Source organism: Podarcis tiliguerta (assembly GCF_965153285.1).
Source record: "Podarcis tiliguerta genome assembly, chromosome: 17".
Classification (NCBI taxonomy): Eukaryota; Metazoa; Chordata; class Lepidosauria; order Squamata; family Lacertidae; genus Podarcis; species Podarcis tiliguerta.
The window spans coordinates 37,196,674-37,223,487 of NC_139550.1; the positions used below are offsets into that span (position 1 = coordinate 37,196,674).

Here is a 26,814-nt window from a genome sequence, read left to right on the forward strand (position 1 = left end):
AAGGTTTACCAAACTTACGCAAACTGTAGGTCCCTTATGGATGGTCCCCAGTGTGGTCCACTTGACAATGATGATGGTAGCAGCCAAAGAAAGGAAATAAACTCTACATACTATTTATTACAGCCCATTGCATTTTGAGAAAAAGTCCTTTATCAAAGGCACTGTAAATGTACAAATAACAAGAAGGATAACTGGTACAAAATGCAATAGATTATCATAAATGCATGTTAAAATTTATCCAATACCCAAGTTCGGTGGTTTATATATTACTTGTACATTTACAATGCTCTTGATAATTTTTTCCCCCAAAACAAATTGGGCTTGCAAACAATATTTTGTAGCACTTGTAGTTTATTTCTCCCCCATTTTTGCTTGAAAGTGTTGCTATCCTGGTACTATGGCTGGTTTTCTGCTTTCGCTTTGGGTAGCAGCCTGGTCTTGTTTTAATAATCAAGTCATTAAAGCAATTTAGCAATCTTGGGGGCTTTTAGCCTGATGGCTTTGTGATTTTTGGATGGCCTCTTACATTTGGACAAATGTACAAGCGCCTTTTTTTTTTACTTATTTATTATTATTATTATTTATTATTATTTTTAAAAAACCTTTCACCCTTTCCCCCTTTTTACTATGATTTAGGAAAAAAAATATCCCCAATGAAACGCAATCCCCCTCTCCCTTAGAAGGAATGCCCTTACCCTCCCGCACTTGTGAAATAGCAGAAACTCACTGATAAACACCTGGCAAATTTGTACAGCAGCAAAGTGATCTCTTTTTTGTTCGGATGGGTGTGTGTGTGTGTGTGTGCATATATAAGCCCAGACTGGGACTAAAGCTTTCCTTTGGTGGCCCATTCCGTTTACTTGAAAATTAAACACTTAAGATTTCCATTTTTATTTTTTTCCCCTTTAAACACTCAGATGAGGAAAAAGAAACTTTTTTTTTGTTTTCGTTGTTTTTCTTGGAAAGAAAAGATGACGACAAAAAGATTTACAGATGGGTTTGGCATTTGCCCTTCCGTGGAAGGGATGGCTTTTCTGACAGTGCTGCAGCTGGTATTTTCAAGCAGGTTTGCCCTGGGAAAATGCAGAGTATGTTCCACAGTTTCTAAATATTACATACTTTTAGTTACGTGTTTTTTATACGCGGAGAAAGCTGGGGCTGCAAGGGGTTGAGGGCGACTCATCTTTGCAGCGAAAGACAAAACAGTCTGGTCAGGGACAGCACCCATGAATCCTGACTCCTTCCCCATCTCCCCCTGGCTGCTGTAGGTGCAGCTCCTTTGTCACCGTGTGTGACAGAACTATGAATGGGTCTTTGGTGGCCTCTATGTAGCCCCACCTTGCGGAACTGTATCAGTGCAGACCACGGCACCAGATACTTGTAAGAAACCCTCAGCATCAGCAAAAGGGTGCTGGCCCTTCATTTAAGCTCAGTGGTTGCACTCTGCCCAGATCCATGCTTGCTGCCATGGAGAGCCAGTGGCAGTTTGGAGCTTTTCGCAGGTTCTTTCTGGCAGGAATGTTGTATAACTGAGGTTAAGATAAGCTGGTTTGGTTTGGAAGAAGATGAAGGCAAGCTTAACCTGGTGGAAGCCAGTATTCTCTCTGGGCAATAAAGGCGTTTTTCTAACCTTATGACACCATGTGCTGTTGTGCCGTGAACCTCAACTTTTCTTTCTCTGCCCTCGCCTGCTAGACCAAAGGTTCTCTAAGCCAATGCAGCGCATCCATCCAATAGCACGTCAGAGTTAAACAAGGGAAATCACACCCAGCCATGGAAGCTACTTGGTGGCCTCTGATACGGCATGAGATTCTTGATCTCAGGGTTGTGGGTCTGAGCCCCACCTTGGGCAAAAGACTGCTGCAATTTTGGACTAGATGGTCCCTTTCAACCCTAGGATTCTATGAACTCATTCTCTAACTCTCTGTCCTGACAGGATTGTTGCAGGACTAACATAGAAGAATGTGCGATAGGCTACCCTGAACCGAGAGGAAGAGTGGGATATAAACGAGCAAAGAAAACATTACCTCCTCACCACCACCTCACAGCACTTATCTGTGCATAGGATCAAGGTAGCATGTGAGCCAGGAATACACACTGTTCAGCAGCAGGAATCTCTGCCACCTTCAAACGGTTGCCTTGTGATTTAGGCGTACGAGGCAGAAATGTGTACAAATGGTACGCAGTCTCTACCGCTAACTAGTATGAGGCACAGCCCACCAGGCCATTCACCCAAACGGGCTGAACAGTAATGCATGGGAGCTGCAAGAAAAGGCTGCAGTGCTCTCCTTTCTCTGTGTAGCAGACCAGCTTCCCAGTGCGCTGGGCCTCATGGACCTGTCTCCCACCTTGTTGCTCCCAAGGGCACCCCAGTCCTCGCTGCCATGGTACCTTTTGGGATCTTTTCTGATTGTGGGGATTGCAGAGGCTGAATTTGTGGGTTTGTGGCTCCCATGGTACACAACTGTGCGAAGGAAAAAATAGTGAAGTAGAATGGATATGCATGAAGTCTCCTTAAGGAAAAGTGGAATTTTCTTAATAACCTTGTTTCTCCCAGCCCAGCATTTGCAGGTACTGTCATCGGGTCTGGAGATATGCAGTCCTTGAAACCAGTGTAAAAGGAAAAGCATTATAACATGACTAAACTCTGGAATAAAACTGAATATAAATCAGCATTATTAAGTAAAAATGAGTGGAAGCCAGAACTACTTGATGAGTAGTCATTAACTGCTGGCCACTAAGCCTGCATGCTTTCAAATGTCTTTCCGCAACCATGAGGGCTAGAAACCTATTCCTTCATTTTGGGCACAAAATATAAGATTATCAGAAATACAACTTCTTTGCCAGTCTGATCAATGCTTTGAATGAGAAATTTCAAATATCAAGAAAGTTGTTGCTTTCTTTCTTAGCAGATTAAAAGAAAAGTAGTTCAATCTTTATCTTTCCCCCCCTTCTAAACAGTCTCTTTTGCTCAGATATTTATTGGAAGCTGATCAAAATTGCCAGCTTTAGGAAGCATTTGGATTGAGAGTACTTCCAGGGAGGGGGCTTGGTGGGCAGCACACCATTTCAGGGAGGCCTGCTTTGGGTCAGGTTCTGGATAACTGCCTGAAAAGGCCCAAATTTGTGCCAGTGCAACTAGGCCCTTAATTTCCGCCACTCTGCATCTGTGCAAGAGCCAGCCCACCAGGGCTTCTGTCACTGTACTCAGCAACTGCCCCTCAGTCAATTCCCGCTCCCAAGAGGAAATAATCAGTGTTCTTTCCCCGGCAAACCCTGATATAAAATACAAGCTACAGCAAGCAATGATCTTTTTTTAAAAAAAGAAAACAAAAACAGATTTGCCCCAGGCTGAAATTCCCTTGGGGGAGAGGGGAAAGGAGAAAAGAGGGTTTGATAACAGGCATGCGTTATGGTCAGAAGGTCCGTTAATACATCTGTTGGTTGGTATCATATATATATATTTAGGATAATAGATGTCTAGATTATTCCTCTTTTTTCCTTTTTCCTTTTTTTTTGTTCTTTTTCCGGTGCAAATATAGTTCCTTTTTTAAACTTTTTTTTGGGGGGGAGGGGAAACCTGAAAAGAGGTCCCAGAAATAAATCAAAGCAACCCCCAAACGGGGGATTATCGTGGGTTCGGTGAGTGTGTTTTGTGTCCAAAGAGAAACGAAGAACAGACTAGAGAAATGGGTGGTTGTTTTTTTTTTCCTGTACACCCTCCGGGACTCAGCCACAAACCCCTCACGGGTGATTCTGAAGAAAACTTTTCTCCCCCTTCACAGTTTGTCTATCGCTTTTCATTGCATCCATTCAGTTTCTCGTCTTCATTTGCCTGAGCCAACCAGTGGCAGAAACCGTGTCCATTTCCACCCCGTCAAGAGAAAAAACCTCCAGTGTCAAGAGGAGAGACGCCATCTCCTGCCCGCTTTCTTTCCTGACTCACTCAGCTAGTCCTTGTCTCCCAGGAGGAACCGAACACCCCTGCTGTGCAGAAAGTCATGTTGACTGGTTGCATGGTGGGGTTGTGTTAGAGGGAAGTTTCCATGCTGTGGAGCGGGCTAACAGGGCTGGACGAGGAGGTAGGTGTCTTGCTGGCATCCGTGCTTAGGTAGATGCCGCTGTCAATGGCGTTGTTGTTCTTGTTGGGGGATGGTGGGGGACTGGCCCGGAAGCGCCGTCTCGGGGGACCCTCGCTCTCCTCCACGTCTGTATCATCAATGAGGGGGATGTTGTGGATGTAGTCGTTGATCAAGAACTCGGGCGTTGTCATGAAGTTATGGATGGAGGTCTTCGTATCTGGCTTCTCCAGCCCTTCGTAGAGGGAACTACGGAACGCTTTCACTACGCGGATCTGCAGGGGAGGCCAAGAGGAAAGAGAGGACAGAGAATGAGAGCTTGACTCTTGAGAGCCGGAACGGACGCCAGGCCACATTGGTGGGACTTGCTAACTTTGTCCTTTGCCAAGCTGGCTTGGTCAAGGAGAAGGCTGAGGAGAAGGGATAGGACCTCGCAGTCCTAACACTTAATTTTCCTCCTCATTTCAGCCCATGTCAGGCCAAGCATTGTCAGTGGTTCTCCAGGGTTTCATAAATATCTCAGGTGAATTTGTTTTCAGCCCTGCTAGCTAATGGAGGGCACTTCTGTGCTACAAAACAGCATATATCAGCTTTATACCAGTTTAACTGTCATGGCTTCCCTCAGCAAATTGTAGCACAGTGAGGGGGCTAAGAATTCTGTATGTCCCTATTTCCAATTAAAGAGTTACGATTTCATGGGAATGACCGTTAAGCCAGGATAAGTCTGTGATGTTGTACATTTTAAGGTGATGGTAACTTGGACGTAAGCCATACAAATTTTGTGTGCTGCATAAACTCTGCTCTGACCCACCTTTCATAGGCTATAAGCAGAAGCAAAGAGGCCAAAGACAGGCTTGTGCAGCTTTATACAGCTTTATCCTGTTCTTGATGTCACCTCCCACCGCCCCACTTCATTTTCTTTGGCTTCTAAGTCCCAAGGCCCGACTCAAAGCTGGTGGAAGAGCGGCCGCCCATGCGGACAACCAGCCCCTCTGCTTTCTTAACTGTAGCCCAGTTTTCATGTGTTTTGTTGTTCTTTATTTTCCATTTCCTCGCCATACCTGGGATATTATTTATGATTCCTGGTGGACATTGATGGAAGGGGTGATTGGGAAGAAAGGTGAGGGGGACTAAAGGAGCCCTCATCAGCAGTGAAGAACTCAAAAAACTAAAAGGGATGAGAAGAAGAATCAATAGGAAAAATGGCAAGTGCGGATGGTTAGAACAGGAATGGGGGAGGGTGTTATGTGGCCAACATATTTTCATTGGGTGAAACAATCTAGTGGCTTTGTAAGGGACAGACAGTGGAGGGTGGAAATGAATTTAATCTAAAGAAAGTGAGAGAACGGAAAAGAAATTGTGTGTGTGTGTGTGTGTGTGTGTGTGTAAAATCCTCTACACTCAGGAAAAATCCTGAACTTTGTTTTGGGGTACAGCATTTCATACCTGCTCTGTTTCTTTGCTGCTTGTTTCCCCCCATCTTCTCGCCCCTCAGTCTGGCAATTGACACAGGTGTTTAAAATTCAGTTGGGCTCCCCTTAATTTCCTCAGAGTTGAGAACATAGCAGCTAATTTACCAAAGGTGAGAGGGGAGTAGCATTTGATTTCCCAGCTTCAGAAAAAGCTTAAAATATTCTCAGCCTGTCTGGTTTCACGAATGGAACGAACCTGCTGCCTCTTTCAAGGAAGGGCTGGGGGGAAATGGCTCAAAAATAAACATGCAGTGTGCTTACTGCCATGTCCATCTTAATGCAGTGCTTTGTGGGTAAAAATGCTAAACCATTCTGCTCCTAGCTCAAAATTTCTGGTGCACTTTGGTGTGGGAGAAGGGGGAACACTTTTTCTCCCATGAGAGAGGAGTGGCTCATCTTGATTAGCGCTTAAGAAGCTGGTGGTGGACAAGAGACACATAATGTGGACTTGTCTGCATGCCCAGTGAGCAAAAGAAATAGGACAGAAGCGCAACATTCTAGGGCAGCACATGCAGTTGGGTGCCACATCACATCATGCCACATCATGCTTTAGGGGCCCAGAATCCAGTTCCTGTACCCAGGAGATGGGGTGGGAAGGATCAAGCTGAGGAGAAGGCCTAAAAGAGAAAGACAAAAAGCAACAAAGCAAAACCCAGAACCCCAGCACAATTTGGAAGCATGCAGGAAAGGCAGAAATACTGGGTCATATACTGAAAGGTAGCTAAGCAAGTAAGAATGGAGCTTAGAGAGAATATGGTATTTGAAGGTCTGAGGCTCCTAAATGCTCTTTCCTCCATTGGGAATGGTGTGTGGCTATTATGTGAGAAGAGAACCATTTTAAGTTCTACAGTCAGCAAGGGGAAAAATATGGTTCTGTTGCTGTTCATGGTAAAGCAAGGAGTCCTACAACCGACTTTCAGCTTTGCGCAGAAAGTGAAAAACAAAACTAGAACCCAACATTTTAATGTGGCTGCTCGGAGTAAACTTTTAGTGAATACACACAATTTTGTTGCTGGGTGGTAAGATACTAGATGGTTGGTAAGCCCATTGTTTCTATTGTTCTGCCAGGTTGTGAGGAAAATCTTCATACTTATCAGAAACCCAGGAAATAAGGGGAGGGGTAAAATTTGTGTTAGCACATGATAAAACCATGCTGGCTTAACAAGTGGTTACATGTACACTGGTAAATTACCAGCTAGTAAATGGTCAGCTACATGAAGGTAAAGGGGGCAAGTTCCTATGCAATTGTGTAGTCATGAATGTAGCAGGTGCTACATTCTACTTAGGCCCCTCTGGGACTGGGAGTGGAAAGATTTGTCTTAGCATCATATAATAAATCTAAAAGACTAGGAATATGTTCAGTTTACTCTGTTCCATGTTGGCAATGTCATTACCTTGCTCTTCAACCCTGGCCTCTGATTATTCAAAGCAGGTAATTATATCACCCTGGGTTATATCATGTTTCAGTCCCAGGTATCTTGGTTGCTGCATTACATGTTTAACTTGACATTATCTGTTGAGCCGTTCCCCCCTCAGGGTAACACTGTGCCCCTGCCATGAGGTAACGTGAGCTTGTTACCTCCGGAAGATTTTGTGCACCATTAACGGCAGCAGAGTTGGAGACCAATCCAACGCATGAAGCTCAACCCACCAGGATGTTCTCATGCACAAGTCCCACTAAAATGAACAACTGCTTCATGATGACACAATGGTTCATTTCAAAAGGGTGTGCATATGAGACATTTTCAAGGTTAGTTAGCAGGAGGGAGGCCATGTTGTTTTTCCATCTCAATATGTCTTTGGTCAGCCTTGTCTACCTTAAACATTGCTCTCCTTTTTGGTTTCCTGGCTTTCTTGCTCCCTGAACTGTTGGCAGTTGACTATCTTGGACCAGTGACCTCTCAGCATATCACCATCTACAGGGCAAGTTTTAAACGTTTCCAAGCACAATTCAAAGTGTTGGTGCTGACCTTTAAAGCCCTAAACGGCCTCATTCCAGTATACCTGAAGGAGCGTTTCCACCTCCATCTTTCTGCCCGGACACTGAGGTCCAGCGCCGAGGGCCTTCTGGCAGTTCCCTCGCTACGAGAAGCCAAGTTCAGGGAACCAGGCAGAGGGCCTTCTTGGTAGTGGCACCCGCCCTGTGGAAACCCTCCCACCAGATGTCAAAGAGAAAAACAACTACCAGACTTTTAGAAGACATCATAAGGCAGCCCTGTTTAGGGAAGCTTTTAATGTTTAATAGGTTATTGTATTTTAGTGTTCTGTTGGAAGCTGCCCAGAGTGGCTGGGGAAAACCCAGCCAGATGGACGGGGTATAAATAATAATTTTTTATTGTTGTTATTATTATTATTATTATTATTATTATTATTATTATTATTATTAACTGGTGATTGTTAGGGTTCCCCCTATCAAAGAAGGTAGATTGCCAATCATCATACTGGAAAGACCTAAATCACTCTCAGAACTACATTTCTCACGAGAGGCAAAAAGCTTTTGGGGGGGCTGTTGGGGGGGTTTCTTTTTAGTAGATAAAGACCTAAAGGGCAAAGGGTAAAAAGTAAAGATAGAACAGCCCTACATGCAGCCTGTCTTCATGTGCAGTTTGTCTCTAAAACCTGAAGGTGGAGCAGGGATGCATCACCTTTTCTCTGTCCGGTTCAAATTGTCATAAATGGGTATTGTAACCAGACTGCTGTATGTAGCTCACAGGAGAGTTGAGAGGATGAATTAAATGAGACCTACATAATTTGTAATTCACCAAGCCAGCCCACGAACTTCCTGTTTTTGGTATCTGCCTGTTGGTGTCAAGTATCTACCAACTGGTGGTATCTACACAGCTGGTGGGCTACATTCAATTTGCAGAGCCAAAGGCTGTGCAGAGCTGAATGAAATGGTCCCATAGTGCTTTTTCCCTCTTAAGAAGGGATGGAAACACAGGATTATTACTGGGGCAGGAAGGGAATCAACTAAAACAATTTGAGATTTGAAATAGGGATATTGGTCGGGGGGGGGGGGTGTTGTTTAAAGGAAGCTGGTGATGCCACCAGACTACATTCCTAACGAAGCCATGGAACCACTTGGAGTGCTGCCCTCTTAGGAAAAGATCGCAGTGTTGTGCTGTGCAGATGGGAAAGCAAGGTGGTGGATGGTTTGCAGCTGCTGGTACATATAGCAACAGTGGCGTAGCGTGGGGGGTGCAGGGGGGGCCGGCCGCACCGGGCGCAACATCTGGGGGTTAGGGTTAGGGGGCGCAAATCCACAGGTTAGGGGGCACAAATCCACGGGTTAGGGGGCGCAAATTACTTGCCTTGCCCCGGGTGCTGACAACCCACGCTACGCCACTGTATAGCAACGCCCCCTCCCAATGCACCACTGGAAGAGTACAAGTTTTGGATGGAGGAAGTGGAGATGAGGAAGGAGGGGTTGCTTTCATGCTGCAAGAAAACCAGGGCAGAAAACCCCAAACTGTGACTTCAGAGAAGCAAAACAGCTCAGACAGACAGACAGACAGACAGTGAAAGATGCCTCCAATCACAGCCTCAGGACACGAAGTGAAGAAAGACCCATGCATTGCTGCAACAGTACGGTAAACTTTCGAGTATTGAGGCCCATCCTTGCTGTTTTGGGGAGGAGACAAGGGAAGGGAGGATTATGAGTTCATGCTGTGCCACTGGTGCCTCCGTCCATGCCCCACAGGCTGCCCTCTTGCCCCTGCCCCAAAGCGGATGGTAAGACACAGAAAAGAAAGATGAGCCAGCAGGTTGAGGGAAAGCAGCAGGTGAGGGGGGCAGGATAGGACCCTTTGGGAACATAAGGGCTCAAGACACTGGGCATATAGTGGAAATACATATGATTCAGCATTGGCTCTGCACTAGGAGTTCAGGAAAGGTTACAAAACCCACTGCTAACACTCCCCCCCCAAAAAAACATGTCTGAATTCCAGTCATAAACTGATCAAGTAGCAGTTCTGCTTCTGGGAAACTGCAGTTCTCTGACAAGAGCTATGCTTCTGTAATGGAGAATTCTCACCACCCTTACCAAACTACAATTCCCAGGTTTCCCAAGCGGAAACTGACCTGGGCCTGCCCCACTAACAGGCTGAAGCTTCAAGTGTTTCAGATTTTACAGAATTTACTTTGTATTCTAGAACTCAGATGAAACCACTGATTCCTGAAATTGCCTGCCATCCCTTCGTCTCGGCACTTCTTCCTCAGCAGAGCCTGCCTCGAGGTTCCATTTTGTGCTCATGTTAGAGCAGGGGTGGAGAACCTGGGACTCTCCAAATGTTGTTGAGCTCCAGCTCCCATCAATCCCAACCCAGCACACCCAGTGGTCAAGGATGATGGGAATTGCCACATTTGGAGGGCTACAGGTTCCCCCAGCCTGTGTGACAGAACCACTGGCTTTTATAAGATGAAATTTAGATGCCAGATCTAAACTCCAGCCCTCTTGTGTCTCCAACCTTAGAGAACTCATTCAGCCAGGGGAGGACTTCGGTCCTTCAAATTTCAGCAGCACCCTATGCAAGGCAAAAATTTGGCACCTGACCCTTGCCTTCCTTTCTGCTCAATTCACTACTTCATAGTTGTGGTGCTAGGCTGAGTGCCTGGTGCAGTGGAAATGGTTATGCTGCCCTAAACCCGCCTCTGATGGAGCTACTGTGGGCATCCCTTGCAAGAGAGCCTTCTTATATTAATGGGGGCCGGACAAGTAGAAGCTCCTCCCCTCCAAGAATGAATGACACCACTCACATACATGGGTGAAAGTAAAGGCATGTATTCAGGAATACCACATGGATAGGTGAATCCAGTGGGTCTTCTTCCTCTCAACACTGTTCTGGATTTTAGCATTTACTTTATTCTAACTTCTGATTGGGGATTTTCCAAATAGATCAATGTGGGGCCTCTGGATTTCAGATCTGCTTTCTCCTTCATTAAGAGGCCCAAATGCCTGGTAAGCCTCACTGTCAGCTTTCTAAAATGCCCTTTACACGGTCAGATAGAAACCGTATTCTAAAACTGATGTTGCTGGTTTAGCAGGCATCTCTCTCTTTGTTGATCCTAAAGAAGCAGCCACTATAGAAAATCTGGGCCTTACATAGCTGAGGGCCATGCTAAAATAGATGAGGGTCTTCCTATCTTTTTCATTCTTTCTTCTTTTGGTGAGGTGGCAAGGGTACCTGGGAAGGCAGGCTGCATCCTATACCTGCATGTGATGACCCAAGTCCCCATGAGAAAGCAGAAAGCAGCAGTGATGAGATGAAGGTGGCAGGTGAAGAGAAAACGAGGAAAGGGAGTTGGGGGAGGGAGAAGGGAACACTTTGGCTGGTTTATTGTTTGGGGTTATTGTTTTTTGTGTCTATTTTTTCTTTCTTTTTTTTTTTTTACAAAAACACTACAGGAAATCCCCGGCTGATACTGAGGTGGTTCCATCCATGATATCTCGGCAGCTGCAAAGGGGAGAGAATAGGAAGGGAAAGTTTGTAAGGGAAAGGTGCAAGGGAGAAGGAAGAGGACAGGGGGTTCATGTCAGGCTCGTGAAAAGGGGTTCCAAAAATAGGTTCCAAAAAAGTCCAATGCAGCCTTCCCTCACCTGCTTCCATCCACCTATTTTGGATTACTGCTCCCATCAGCCTTAGCTACTGAGTTCTGAGGTTGATGGGAGATGTTATCCAAAACTCCTAGAGGGGACCAGGTAGGGAAGTCTGGTCTAGTGAATATTGGGCAGCAGCCTGTGGGAGGCTGCAACCTTCTACTTAGGTATCCAATAGATCTTAGACTTGGGTATCGAATATTGGGTTTTGTTTTATGTTGTTTTTGTCATGCATATTGTGCTTTGTGTATGTAATATGAACTCAGCCTCCCTGGGAGTGTTACTGGGAGTGTCTCCCTTATACTTCCTATTGTCAACTACAACCAATTATACCTTGATAACATTGTTAGTACAGACTTCAACTACCACATTCTGGTTCCAGATTTACAAACATGAATCAGAGCCCAAGTCTTTACTAGCCCTTGTTATTACGACAGCAGGATGACTATTAGTGGGCAACAAAGTTTGTGTTATCTTATACATGCTTATCTGGGAGCAAGTCCCATTGAATTCAGCTTATTTCTGAGCAGAGAGGTTTAGGCTTGCAGTGAAAGTTGCAAGTTGTGATTCTGATTATGCACTCCTAGGATGCCTCACGTCATGGCTGAGCTGGCAAATTGTGTACAGATTATAGCTTTCCAGACCCATGGAGGTGGTATTGTAGAGGTCATACAATGCTTATAATACATGTACCCCATTTTGTGTGTATGTGCGACTGCTCTCACAGTATTGGCCAATTTGATTTTGCAATGTAACAAATTCCTGAATGTATGACCAGGACTGCTGTAGTAGATCCTTTTACCTCAGCAGTGGAGCACTTGGGTAATTTTAGATTCTGACTAATGGTCTTATGTGTGAGAGATGTCTTTAAAATATCTGATTATTTCAATATGTAGCTAGCCAGTCCTTTTGAGTTTGGGGGCTCTCCTGATCATTCTGCTGAGTAGGACCTTGGACATCTGCCCCAGAATCCTGCCCTGACAGTGTCACTGCTGTTCATGATAAACACAACTAATTTTGTCTTTCTAGGTTATGGTCAGGGAAAGTAACGCTATGATAAAAACATATAACCAAACATTTAAATTGAATAAATTTTCTTAAAATAAATATTAAAACTCCGCCCCACTCTTATTTAAACACTAGCCCTAGCAAATAATGAAATGTACACCCACATCCAGATATGATTCTTATGTAGGGTCTACAATACCTGGCATATCTTTAAGAGTACAGGTAACTCACAACTTACGCACATTTAACTTGTGTGCATTCAGCTTTACATGCTTGGCAAAAGATGTGCTTTGACTATACGCAGAATGTAAGCCAGTGTAAGTTGAGAGTCGCCTGTATATCAAAACAGATGAGCACTTGAGCAGTCAAAGTTTTGCCAAGCAGGCAGCTGCAGCCTTGAAGGAACTTTCACTTGTCACCAATTTGGATGTCGGAGTCTGCTATGAATGGCACAGAAGTCTTGCCAATAACTGCTCAGCTCATGTGTATGAGATATGATGTTAAGGGCTCGTCTGCACTTCCACTTGTTCCACTGCTTTTCCACCGGGGAAACCTGCTGTTTACCACTGAATCAGAACAAATCTGTTTTTCTGCAGATTGATGTTTGTCATAATTCACAGCAGTGGGTTTTCCCAGGGGAAAGTGGTGGGACAAGTGGAAGTGTGGACAAGCCCTAAGCTACAAGGGGAATTGCAATTGACTTTCCACCCCATCAAGAGGTATGTGTGTAGTTTTCTGTGCAGGCATCCTGTTGTGTTCTATCCCAACCTGCTGTGGTTGAAGCAATCTGAAATTCATTCACTATAACCCATGCAGTGAGTGGCGTTTATGACACCACTTTTAAAAAAAAATTTTTTAGATTAGATCTGAAATGTTATTCCACCTTTATTTTCTTTAATGAAAGACAGTTATGCAACAGGAAAATGCTGTTAAGTGTCTTTCTGTATTAAGGTGTTATAGTGCTAAAACACTGTAAAATAATAATGCTAACTAGTAATTTGTTGCCACCCTGCCACAGCCCTGTCTAGGTAAGCTGCAGCAATGCTGGTGTCAAATAGGGGTGCTGGGTTTTTTTTTACTGCTCTGCCTACTACCGATGCTAATTCTTTATTTAAAAAAGATGTAATAAACTTTTGGGATGACATCCATTTTATCAACATGGTTAACGGCAGTGGCCAAAAAGGGTTCTTGGTGTATAGGACTATACGCCTCTTTAAGTAAATACATCTACATTTGTGGAAATTGTGTCACTATTCTGTTCATGTCAATTTCACCCTAATCATTTAGTGTAGAAGCACTCTTAACACAGAAGCATTTGTGCCACCATGATAAGAGGAGGAAGGTTACATTGGAATCTATCAGGCTTTATTCCAAGAGGTGAGGTGAGATAGCTGCCTGTGGCAGTGATTTTAGGCGTCATTAACAGTTGCAAGACACAATCCACCGGGACGTTCTTGTGCAGCTGCCACTTTGAAATGAACTGTTACACGGGTTTATTCATTTCATTATGACTTGATCAGGGGAGCTGCTCAGTATTTTGTGCCATGTGCTAATTTGGGGCAGGGAAGAGGGACGGTGGAAAGTGCAGTTTGGATTTTCTGTTTCATGCACCGAAATGTTTCAGGTGCTCCCTGATTATTCTGTGAGCCTGAAATGACAAACTCCCCTTTGGAAAAATTAGGGTGGAGAAACCCATTTGCCATCCACAACATGGTTCCTAAAAAAGAAACATAATCATCATCAAAACAAAATAAACCAAAATAACTGACACAGCACTTCCAAGATGCAAGAGGTGGGGGAAAGACCAAAGGCCATTAATGGATATCAATTTCCCAAGGAGCAACAGCAGTTCGCTGGAAGGGAGGAAGAGAGTTTAATATAAAGGCAGCATTTAAAGAGAAAGAGAGAGAGAGAGAGAGAAACAACTGCTGAAATTGCAGCAAAGATTACGAGGCCATACTCGAAGGTTTACATGGCAGGGTGCACACCCTTTGAAAAGCAAGGCCAGTACATGTCATACCAAAAGGTACCATGAAACTGCCACACCACAGCGCTGGCATGACCACCAGCATGGCTTAGATTGGTTAAAAGAAAAGAAAAGAGACTGTTGAAATATTCTAAACAAACCAACTTGCTGAGAATACCTGAGACCTAATCCGAGAGCTGGAGTTCAGGGAGTGGACAGCTTACCTCTTTGGTTCTTTCACTGTCGTGCAAAAAAATGAAAAATAAAGAGGGGTTTTGTGCCCCCCCCCTCCAAGAAAGCATTGGCATAGCATAGTTTCTGAAGAGGGAAGGATAGGTGAGGCACAGGAAAGAGACTGAGGAGGAAAAAAGGAGCAAGGGAACCACTTTTTTCATTAACATACGGAGGAACTGGTCCATGACACCCCTGTGGGTGCCTTCAAGAGGCATATTCTCACCTTTTGCTTCTGAGCAAAGTGAAAGGCTCCCCTTTCCTGACACATCCCAGACCCCAGAGTTTCAGTCCTTTCCATAAACATGCTTTTCACTCTTGTAATGCCTTGAGCCTTCAGAGCAAGGATTGTTGTTTTCTCACACATTCTCTTTCAAAGTATTTGTTTATTCAGAGGCTTTCTATAATAAATTCACTTTGAGTGGGGGGTGAACAAGAGCTGCTATGACTTCTTCTCTGGACCCCATATGCTGTCTACCATGCATATTTAAACCAGTTTCAAACCTGCTGCGCTGCTTTGGCTCCCAGTCTAGGAACCAAGACAGGGCTGATCCAACATACAAATACATGTAGTTTGCTGAGGATGTTGAGAATTCTGTTCGAGATCCTTGCCCTGCTCCTCCACACAGAACTGCAGTTCCCAGGGTTCCCAAGGAAGAAGGAGGAACTGTTAAATGTGCCTGGAATCATAGATTTATGATAGCTATCTTACAAAAAATAAAAAAAGGGACAAATCTACTCAACACCCTGGTTTTTGATGGGCAAGCCTGACACTAAACCTGTCCACACTGGTTTAAATGTGAAGTGTAGGTGGAAGATGATATTTGGAATCATGTAAGTGAAGATGTTTGCAGCTGCTGTTGAGCAAAGCCTCTTTATTCCAATGTGAATTGCACTACAGCTGTGATTATTAGTGGCCTGAATCAGCCTCATCTGGTGTTTAGAGGTAACAATGCGAGTCTGACCTGCCAGCTCATTCTAGTGTCCTCTCCAGTCAGGGGCATGAAGTCACGGTTAGAAGGAAGAACTTCTCCTGTGTTGGTTGACTGGCTCTATGCAAAAAACTGCATTTCTTTTTCTTTTTGGTACTGACTTCCTACAGATTTAATCTACACCAGAATTGCCTTGATCCTCACTATGAAAAGCAGATGACTTCATATTTATCCCAGGAATGGTGATGCAATAAGCTGTTATTGTCCAAAAGTTTCATGTTGTGGGGTCTGGTACCCAATCTTTTGCTCTCCTCTATGCAACACCCATCCACCCCACCCCAGCAAAACTCTGACGTGCAACAGTGAGTGACACACACCAAACACCACAATAAACACCAATCACCATCAAGATGTGTGGCTAGGCCGAGAAAAGAAGCTGGATCCCCAGCTGGTAGTGCTCTACGGTGCTTCAGTTCCTTTGACTGAAACAGAACCCCCTGCCCATGCAGACCCCTCCCTCCCTGCCCATGACCTCACCAGCTGGGGATCTGACTCCAGTCCATTAAAAACCAGCAGCCACTGATAGAGAAGGTGAAAGAGGTGAGCAAACGAAGGAGAAAAGGGGTGCAGGTGGCTAAAGAAGGAGGGGCAAAGCGCAGAAATTGTATGGCTTTATATAAGTTGTAAATCCGGCGTGACTGAGACCGGACAGAGAAAAAACTGAAATAAATAATATTGCAACAGTGATTGCAGCAACGAGGGGCCAAGGGGGTGGGTGGGTGGGGTGGATAGAAGAGAAGGGAAGGGATACTGGAGGGGGGCAGAAATAGGATGGGTTTTTTTTGTCTTTGTTTGGTTTGTTTGTTTTTTAAAAAAATCACAAGCAGTAAGAGGAAATCAAGACTCACTCCCGGCACCGGCGCTGGCATTTGCGGCGGAGAGAATTACGTGAGTGGGGGTAGAAATATTGGTTACATCGTGCAGTTGGCTGAGGACGGAAGAGCGGCGTCGGACAGCCCCCTGAAAGGAGCCACTTCTCTTGAAGGTGCTAACTACCTCCATCTGCGGGAGAGAAAATGAGATAGAAAATTTGGATGGCAGCGGGCAGCGGCTGCAGTGGAACAGCGCATACCAGCCAGAATTGGCCATGCTGGGGGTTTGGCCTCCTGCCACAGTCTATGAAGCATTATGCACCAGAGGCCAGCTAGTGGGAGTTGGCACCACACTGATGTTCTTTTATGGAAAGAGCAGATTGCACCAGCAGAAGATCGAGGCAACTGGTCACACTTGAAGGCTCCATTTCTAAAGAGTTTACACAAATTACAAACCCTTAGCAGCACATTATACCAGAATTGTTGGGGGGAAATCCAGCAAGACACAAATGGCTGTAGCTAATCCATTAAGAACAGAGTGCAAGGCACAACTGACCTGAGGAACTCGTTGCTACAAGATGTTTGTGAAGACCAGTGTTACAGCTTCGTTGGGGGAAATAATAAAATAATTAAAGGCAAGAATCATGGACAATAGGTTCATCATTAGCCATCACCAAGGGGCAACGAATACAGCCTCAAACAAGAGGATGGTCATAAAACATTTGCACATTTCAAATTGCTATATAACTGAGCAGTAATACAAATCTCTCATTCAAGAAAATCTGTTCCTTCTTAACATATGGCCACATTCTAGCATGACCAAGGAACTGAAGCCAAGATAGGATTTTACACATGAAGGGGTGGGGTTTTGTAGAACAGCTGGCTGGATCCTTGAGGACTGGGATGACCAGCGATAGGGAGTAGGGCTACCTCCACTTATAATTGTGTCCCAGTGTATACCGTTTCACTTCCTCTTGTGCATGTGAACAGCTGGCATTAATTCCTAAGGGGAAAAGAAAAGCACTGCCCTTGAGGTCACGGTTGCTGTCAAGGCAAAATCTACTCCCTAGTGCCTGGCCTTCCTTGGCAGGACTCCGACAGAAGGAAGTGCAGTCTCTAAACGGTGCATTTTGCAGTTCCCCTGCTCTGAATCTTGGGGGATACTATGTATGTTTTGAGCAAGATTGTCCTGAACCCAAGCTCAGTTGATTGCATGAGAAGTCGCTGTAAGAATATACCCAGCTCCATGAAACTTTCCACATGTGTGGAAGCCCACCAGGAGCCATAAACAACTGAAACATAGTTGTAGATCCCCTTATGTTATGTCAATCACTTTGAGATCTTCTTGTGGATAAGCAGCATATAAATATTTGCTAAATAAATCTGAGACAAATTATAAATATAAGGATAATTCACACATTCATACAATGAGATTCTATTTCTTTTATACTGTTGAAGTTGCCAAAGAAAACCGCCTCTCCACTTTTGATTTGTTGAAACAACATGAACACAGTGGGCTTACTCAGAACAAAGTGCTATTTTGTTCTGTTGTTTTTATTTCCTGCTAACGCACTTAGAATTGCAGCCTAAATACTGTATATAAAAACCATCCCTCTTTATTGTTGAAGGTTGATTATGAGTAGCTTTTCATTCTGTAGCCTATCTCATTGTTGGAGGCTGGCTAGGAACTTATTTTGTTTTGTTTAATCTTAGTTACGCAAATAAAAATTGTTGGCAAAATTAAGTATAAAATAAAATGTCTGGCAGCCGAGTGCTGGGAGTGTGGCCGGTTTGTGCGCACTGGGCACAGAGCCACAGGGGATGTCAGAACTATACTTCAGAATGGAGAGGGGGAAGGCACTGGGTTTTGGCCCTGCACAGGGCGCCGGGAAAATTTGAGACCCTGAGGTCCCCACTGCTGGCAGGGCTAGGGCAATATTAAGTCTGAGATGGAACAGCAAAGTAGCACCCCTGCCTTCCTGTTGCATACGCCTTATGGGGAAAAATTGAAGAGTGTGCTGTTATGCAGCTAGCTAGATGAGTGCTCCAGTGTTGGTCTGTATAGAAAGGGAACACACTGCTGCCCAAGAGATAAATAAAAGAACAAAAAGAATAGTAAATTATCATTAAATTGCTGGGTCGTGTGTGAGCAGAGACGGTTGCTACCTACATTTGCCACTTTTTTGCTTTAAAATTGAGCTGCCCTACATTGAAGCATGCCGTGCCATGCCATATAAGTAATGAATCAAAGGACTAATATTAGAATATTACTGTGTAGAAAAGGCTGTCTACCTGAACAAAAAAATCACAGAGCATCTACCTCCCAATCCTGCAAATTACCCTCCTTGAATTCTTCTTTGATATAGTTCACTACTATACCAGAGTGTGAAAGCAAACAGGCCAAGATGTTTATCGAAGACTCAAGCAAGCAAGTCATAGTCACATGGTTAGGAAGACACCCCCTCCCCAGATTTAACGGGGGGGGGGGCATTTCCCCTGCCCAAATATAGCAGTTGTATTTGGTACTACTGAAACACACATAGCTAATTCATGCAGCAGGGTTATGGGCACCACTTTACACAGAATTGGGATGGATAGTGGTGTCATCCATTTCTGCAAATGCCTAAGTGAGTATGCATTGCTCACATATTTGTCCATTGAGAAAAAGGAGTGCAGGCATCCTATGGACAAGACTGCTCCCATAGGCATTTATGTTTGTAGACCCTTGTTCAAAGTTTTTGATAGAGGTAAAAACACACCTGACTGCATGTGTCACCTGCATGCCAGGGTTCTCTTTAAGCCAGCCCTTAGCCACTAATCATCTCATCTCATCTCCTTTCCACCCAAAAAAGCACAATGAGGTATTAAAGCTCTTGATAGATTCAGCAGAATTAACCAGCGAAGCTTTTCCTAGCACTTTGGGGAATGTTCCCCAGAAACAAACTTGCACAAGTAGAAAACTAGTATGTCAGGGAAAACATGCCCTGATATGCCATTTTTCTAAATGCAAGGATGTGTCATTCATTTTTATTTTTATTGTAGGAGGAATCATTCCAGTATGTAAACAACACCTGCAATAGGAAATGGTATAGTGGTAGTCCATAGAAAGCCTTACCATTTGAATTGCACTGAATGTATGAACAAGGTGTGTCCCATGCACCCGACTGAGAACTATGTCTAGGGGGCTCAGTGATGCCACAGGGGAAAGGGATGGTGGGGAAGGGAAAGAGCCCTTCAGTGAACCATGCATAAATAACTGAACCATAGAATATAGAAGTTGGAAGGGATCCCACAGATCACCTAGTCCAACCCCCTGCAATGCAGGAATCTCAACAAGAGCATCCATGACAGGTGGCCATCTGAAGTACCAGAATAAGAAACAAAAATCAGACTGCCGTTAGCAGTTCTCAAATATAGGCAGTTGTATGGAACATGTGATGAATTTCTTCTGCTGCAGAAGTCACAATTCTCTCAATTCTCCGTCTTGTGGAGTATTTCAGTCACACTGCAAGCTCACCTTCATTGCACCTTCACTTTTTCATGACTACCAGCAACATGTGAGTGGTGGCGCAAAGCCAGTGTGGCTCTGCAGGGAAAATAAATGGACTCACTGAGGTGGCCTTTGGCAAGTCACTCTCTTGGCTGCACTTCCCCCCAGTTATGCAATGGGGAACTTGTCCTCATTAGGTTGTAGCAAAGGTTGTGTATATTATTATAAAACCAAATGAACCCATCAGGGAATGGAGGGAAGGCCATGGACCAGTTAGGAATTCTTGATCTCCTGCTGGTGCAAATGGGATGAGCAGCTGGATGCAGGAGAGCCTCCATCGTTCTGAGGCCAGTCATCTTTTGATGCAAGGCATATTCTGAACCACAGGAAGCACCCTGCTCCCTTCTTCCTAGGCTGGCACCACAAAAAAAGCAAACGCATCAGCCAAAAAGGAGGACAAAGGAGGACACAGATTGCATACCATTTGTATATGCTAGTTTATATGTATAGGTGCAAGTTTAGAAGTAATTACTATAATTTAAGTCAAAATCCAACACATCTCACCATAGCAGGGAAGAAGACCATGACTAGCTGAGCTCTGTGTGTCTGCACAGTCCATATGCTAACTATTGATGGGCAACTTCAAGACAGGGCTCTTTAAACAGGGTCTGGACCAGACAGACAGCCCTTCAGGTACAGGATTATCCCCTGCAGAGCAAGACACACGGTCATCCTACCTCTTTAACAGCTAGCCGGCCTCTTGGGAAATGCTTCCACCTTGCAAGTTGATGCAGATTGGTATTAACACCAGGTTGCTGCCATGCTTTGCCACCATCTCACAGGATAAAGCCGGTTTAGCGGGCTGGGGATAAGGCACAGTGCTTAAAAGTGAAAGAGCTAGGGCTTGGGCCTGCCTGGAAGCCCTACACTCCATTCTGGAAGCCCTGCTCCTTCATTCCTGTAGGGGAACGTCTTGTGAAGTTTACCGTATGGAGCAAAACCAGGATCGCTGGGTTGCATTGCATTGCTGAGACATGCTGCATATGAGTGTGTGTTGTTTTCTTCTTAGAAAAGGGAAACAAGAGGATGGGGACAGCTGAGCAGTCTCCCTCACTTTGGGATGCCTTGGAATCAGCCATATTTACATGGAATGGAGCTGGTGCAGGAGAAGAGTTGGGATTCCGGGTTCTATTCATTTTATTTCATCCATTAAGCAACAACTTTGCTATGCAACATGCCATTGGTCATTCCTCATCATGCTCCAGGCCTGAGAACTTCTGAGATCCCATGAGCATCAAGTCTTAAGGCAAGAACAAACCACCTTTTGTTTGACTTGCTAAAGGGAAAGAAAAATTGCCAGGCACATGTCCCACCCCCTCTTTAAGGCAGTTTGAGGAAGTGGGAAGGGAGGAGGGGGGTGGGGAAGGGCTGCAATCAGAAAGCATGTTGTTAGAACATAGAAGCTAGACATGGTTGTCTTGAAATCATTCCTCTCACATGGACCTAGTTTGAAGTGTGTGGCACAGAAGGCCCACAATGGCTAGAGGTGGTACAACCTGCCCCCAGGTGGGTTTTATGTCCGAGTATAATCTTGCATTCTTTTATTGCAGAGCTAAGACTGTGGTACTTGATCTTCAATGCTGATGTCAGATACCAGATAATCCTAGATTTGATTTGCCTTTTAGAAATAAGACACAAGTTTCTGGACCTCATGGCTGTTTACAAGCCTGATGAAGTAAAAGTGGTTGCCTGAGGGTGCTTCCAGACTGTGGGCTATTAGAGCTACCCAGACATTGCTCTTCTGCTTTAAACAACATGTGAAACTGAAATGGACTTCCCATACTTCACTCAGCATTGCACTTTTGGAGTATGTACATCTTATTCTGTTCTGTCCATATTAAAGGGCGCAACATAGCATTATGGGTAAGAAAGTAAGGCAGCATTATGGGTAAGAAAGTAAGGCAGGTTATTGTGGACACTGGGCTTATCCACACTTGCATTTTGCCCCACTCTTTAGTGTGGATAAGCCCACTGTTCTGCTCATGCTTCCAAGTTTTTCACAGCATCCACACAACAACAACATCATCAAAAAGATGTCCCATACCCCCCCATTTAATCCCTATTTATCATTTTCACAGGTTCCCTTTTAATGAAGACGAAGTTGAGTGGGTGCTGCACAAAACTTGTATGTATGAGCAGCACCAAGGCTGCTACAATAAACTGCCACGTGGAAGCAGTGTAAAAATGCATTTCAGCAGCATGCTTATTTTATTTGTGAATTTTAACATTTGCAGTAGAATGCTTTTTCACTGAAGTGTTATTGTGTTGCTGCTCTTATTTTTTTGTTAATGTGACAAAGCATTTTAACACAAATCTAAAAGTAAAGCTTAAAAAAATCAACACACTGCTAAAATGGAGCCAGATGGAAAGGTAATAATGAAAAGGTGTGGCAGATTAGGGCTCAGTTGCCCCAAATGTCACTGCACACATCAAAACCACATTTCTTAAAAAGATAAAAAGAAGGACAGAAGAGTAGAGTTAACATGCCTCTGCAGCAGTTCCATTCTATTCAAACAATGTTGGCATTTGTGGGCTCTCAAAAGAAGTTGAAAAAAGTACAGGGAAAATATAGGGCAGATGCAGTTTAATGACAATGTCATGTAGATGCCCCTTAAAAGAGTAAGTGGACCAAGAGTGGCAGTTCCAGAATAAACCCCTAGTGTGGAAGCAGCCTGAGACTTGAAGGAGAGTTGCAAGGTTTCCAGTGACTATGGAAGGAGTTCTTTTCTGTGTGTCACAGTGCCTATTTTCTGTGAATACCTCTTTTCCTTATAACTGGGATAATATCAGTGTCACTGGGTGGTATTCAACTAAGATTCACTCAGGATAGGCCTACTGAAATTAATGGATCTGACTTAGGGCTTACCCATACTTCCTGTTGTCCTGTTGCTTTTCCCTGGGGAAAACTGCTCTTTAGCGCTCCATCAGAGCAAACAGCAATTAGGTTTTCTGTAGATTGTCACCAGATTTACAGCAAAAGAGGGGATTTTCCCTGGGAAAGGAGCAAGTCAAGGGGGGAACTGCTTGGACCCATGCCTAGAAAGTGGGTTAAGCAGAAAACTGCTTTCTGGGCAATATTTGTAATGTATTTTTGTTGGTGTTTGCCCTTTGATGCTATGGCCTGTTGGCTACGTAAATAAAGTCTTTGTATTTATTTGCTTTCTGGGCATGAGAAAAGTGGAAATGTGGATGAGCCCTTAGTCATGTTCATTAACTTATATAGGTCTACTCTGAGAAAAAACTTGGATGAAAACATCCACCGTGTCACTGTTGTAGGTGCCAAATGAAACTTGTGTCTAATAAATCACATTTGAATGATTTATGGGTGTGGTAGAAAACTAACTACCCAGTCAATTAAGCACATTTGCAGAATTTGATCTCCATAGTTTATTCTTCTTGTGGCAAACTTGTAAAATCTGGCTATAAGGAAAGCAAGGACTGTCTTCCAGAGGAAACAAGATGCATGTTCATACTTTGAGGCTCTAGATGCTACTCAGTGCAGTCGCCACCATATGGGGACTATAGACATCATTAATCTACAGGGAGGTATGTTCCTGCCACTAGTAAGATGAAGGGATATAAAACCCAAATGACTTGAAGGGCCAAATTCCTCATCGCTCCACCACCGAAATGCCCATTCTCCTTCAATTTGACAAATATCATTTCCCCCAAACCTATATTCCATTTGTCCACCACCCACTGCAAGTGCTTCACTTTCTAAAATATATTCCAGGCAGGGAAGAAAAGAGGCTTTGAAAGAGGGTTCATAACAAAAGTCTGCTTCCTGGAATCTGCTTGCTGCACCTCCCCAGTACAAGGAAGCACACAGACATTTGCAAGTGTGTCTTAGGCACAGATACCAATTTAATGTAAATAGCTTGGACTATTGCCAACAGTGGCTTGGTTTGAGAGTAAGTACACCAGCCTGTGGCTTTGTGGCCCTGGAAATGTTCAGATTGTGTAGACTATAGTAGGGTGAAAACACTGCAGGATCTTATGTTTGATGCCCCAGCTTTAATACCACACTGGCTTCCTGAAAAAACAGGAGCAATGGAGCATGGAGCATAACATCTTGGGTGATTTAGACAGTGCATGTTCTGCTGGCCTTACTATGGCTGCCTTCTGCCCTTCAAATGGGGCAAGAGCACAGGATATGGGCTCAGCTCAGGGAGCATGTGGCTTTGCAGGGATCCTTGCTACTATCAGAGAGGTCAGAACTGAGCTACAGCCACACTGGATGGCCCTGGACAAGTCACCATCTCTTATCCTCCATTCCCTAAAAGTAATATGGGAATTCAAATAACCTACCTGATAACTATAGAAAGGACTACTCTATGACTGCTGTTACTACTGCTACTTCCACCACCACCACTTCTGCTGCTACCATCTCAGCCACATATTTTGTTCTCATTTTTCTGGGCATTTCCAAACCACCCAGCAACTCGTCATCCCATTTCTGCTTCTATAGGCTGCCTCTGTTCATGCATCCAAGCACTGCATTCATTAGTTCTTTCTGCTGAAACAAGGCAGCGGGGAAATGAAATGCTTAGACCAGCATTGGAGGTCTCTCTCTCTCTCCCCCAGGCATGAGCATCAGGTGTCTTGGGATGGGGTAGGAGATAACCAGATGGAAGGTTTATCGTCAAGTCAACTGCTAAAGCAAAGGAAGGGTTGGGCAAGGGTGAGGGAAGCCCTGGCGGGAGGCGCCTCCCCATTATCTCATACCTGGGTCTGGATACGGTTGAGGCCACGGAACCAAAGGATCTGGCCACGACGGAGTTCCCGCTCAGCATGGTCAATTTCCTCCTCATCCTCCGCCATTTCCTCATCAGTGATCTCATCCTTCCCGGGGCCATGCCCTGCCTCCTTCAAGCACTTCAGGTGGCTGGTGGGGATGGTGGCAATGACCTACAGAAGGGAGCAGACGTCTGTTGCACCAGCAGGTTAGGAGCCCTTATGTGACTGCATAGCTTAAACCAGGGGTCAGCAAACTTTTTCAGCAGGAGGCCAGTCCACTGTCCCTCAGACCTTGTGGGGGGCCGGAGTATATTTTGAAGAAAATAATGAACTAATTCCTATGCCCCATAAATAACCCAGAGATGCATTTTAAATAAAAGGACACATTCTACTCATGTAAAAACATGCTGGTTCCTGGACCATCCACGGGCCAGATTGAGAAGGCGATTAGGCCGGATCCGGTCCCCGGGCCTTAGTTTGCCTACCCATGGCAAGAGCTGAATCTGCTCGGCTAATTACGTGTTTCTTACGAATGCATGCTACTTGATCTCAATGCCATTTACTAAATTACATTAAATGAAAATCCACTTTAGGAAAGGAGCACTCAACCATTTACCATGTGATTTTCATCCCTATCAAGATCCCCAGAATCTGCCCAAACTCTCTAGCACATCACCTCCAGAAGCAGCAATACCAGGTTTGTTTTTTTTACAAATTTGCTTGATTGCATGCGTTTGTGTGCAATGTTTGGTTACAATTCCCAAGATTCACAGCATTATTTTATTTATTTTACAAAAAGATTCTAGCTCTTCAGGTGAGGCCATGGGTTTCAGACAGTGGTGGATCACCTTGGCCTCACAGCACTGAAGTCACTGCAATTTACCCAGAGGATACGAGGGGCAAGGCCAGCATTCTGCAAACATATCTGTGGGAGCACTAGACAGACTCCCCAGCGCCTTGCCCCTCTCTCAGTGACCCCTGCCAGAGGGGTCAGGTGAGAAGCCCCTCCACTCTGCTCCACCTACTGCCGACAGTGGGTAGGGCCTGAGGGCTCCATTGCTTTCTGGGGAGCCCACTGAGGATCATATGCCAGAGCTCCAAAAGTGACCACCCCACAGCTCTAGTATGTCCAGTTAATGAGTCAGCTCATTACTAGAGCTAAACAAGGGTGTTGATTGGTGCTTCCCCAGTTCCAAGAGAACGTGGCATGCCTGTCTTTAGTATCTGACTATAAGGTGCACTCTGACAACTCACAATAAAAGAGGAGGTATAATAAGCTCGATCTTCTAATCCTACACGGTTGTTGTGCCAGTGGGCAGGATTCAGTGGCTTGCAATTTCTCAGGACAGCAAGAAAGAAGTACCTACATATGCTGCCTCTGTGCACAGTCCTTCCTAAACATTAGTCAGCCAGATCAGCATTTTGTTCCCAAGCCAGGGCCGGCCCACCCATCAGGCAGTTGCCTCAGGCAGTGCATAAGCCCAGCTGCCTGCCTCCTTTTACTCCTCAGGCTGCCTCAGGTGGCAGCACATGCATGCAATGGCATCTTCCATTGCCCAGGGCAGCAAAACACCATAGGCCCAAGGTAGCCAAAATTCTGCGCATAGAAAAGCTAGAGTCTGTAACATATGTACATTATGCAAAGTAAGCATATTTTCATATATTTGTGCTGAGTTCGCAAGATATATTCTGTTTCTCCAAGTCATAGGAAAGAGGCAGGATGCAATCAGGACACTGAAACCATACTCATGGCTTCTGAGATTTTACTGTGCATTTCAATGCCATCTTTGCAGCCACAAGGGCTAGGAACTTGATTTTTGTTTTAAAAAAATGAAGGCAAAGATTCTTAGGAAGCTGAGTTCTGGACTCTGCACCCAGCAGTTTTTCTGCACTTGTTTGGGATACTGCAGTGTTCCAGCCCGGCTGGGAAGTTTAAATGCTACGCGAGGGTGGGAAATAATCTTGAGACAAAATAATATTTCAAATTTTGCTAGATAACCAAAGGTTAAAAGACACATGGAGTTCCTCTGTAAATTCCCAGAGAGGACACTCTGTGAGGTCTCCTGCTTGCCCCAGTGGGAACAAAGGAAAAGAATCCTTACTACGTACTTCCTCGCTCCTCAGAGTTCAGTCTCGTTTTGCCATGGAACTGAAGAGAAAGGATGCTTGTTCTGTGTTCTCCTGAGAGCAGATTTCATTTTTTATCTCAACCATACATTTTATAGCATAGAAGTATATTCTGCCTGTCTGGTTTTCACTGCTGTAACCAAGTCTGAAACTTTATGTAAGCAAACAATATTTTTATCCTGACATGGCTTCTGTGTGATTCTTTTGTTTAGAGGGATGAAAAGGGGGAAGGCCCAGCCTGCTA

At 44.6% G+C, this 26,814-nt stretch overlaps 1 protein-coding gene across 10 annotated transcripts in view; it reads right to left on the reverse strand.

Moving 5' to 3' along the window:
• Positions 1 to 875: 875 nt before the first annotated feature.
• Positions 876 to 26,814, reverse strand: part of ATP2B3 (ATPase plasma membrane Ca2+ transporting 3) — a 115,394-nt gene continuing 89,455 nt past the window's right edge. For 5 of the 10 annotated variants that reach the window (XM_083419527.1, XM_083419526.1, XM_083419528.1 and 2 more), the window contains 3 exons: positions 24,432 to 24,614; positions 16,193 to 16,346; positions 876 to 4,354 (listed from right to left, as the gene is read on the reverse strand). In XM_083419527.1, coding sequence (XP_083275653.1) covers positions 4,329 to 4,354; positions 16,193 to 16,346; positions 24,432 to 24,614 — 363 coding nt within the window. In that variant the 3' untranslated portion in view covers positions 876 to 4,328. The remainder of the gene's footprint in view (positions 4,355 to 16,192; positions 16,347 to 24,431; positions 24,615 to 26,814) is intronic. The other 5 variants (XM_083419525.1, XM_083419524.1, XM_083419521.1 and 2 more) reach the window with 2 other exon arrangements.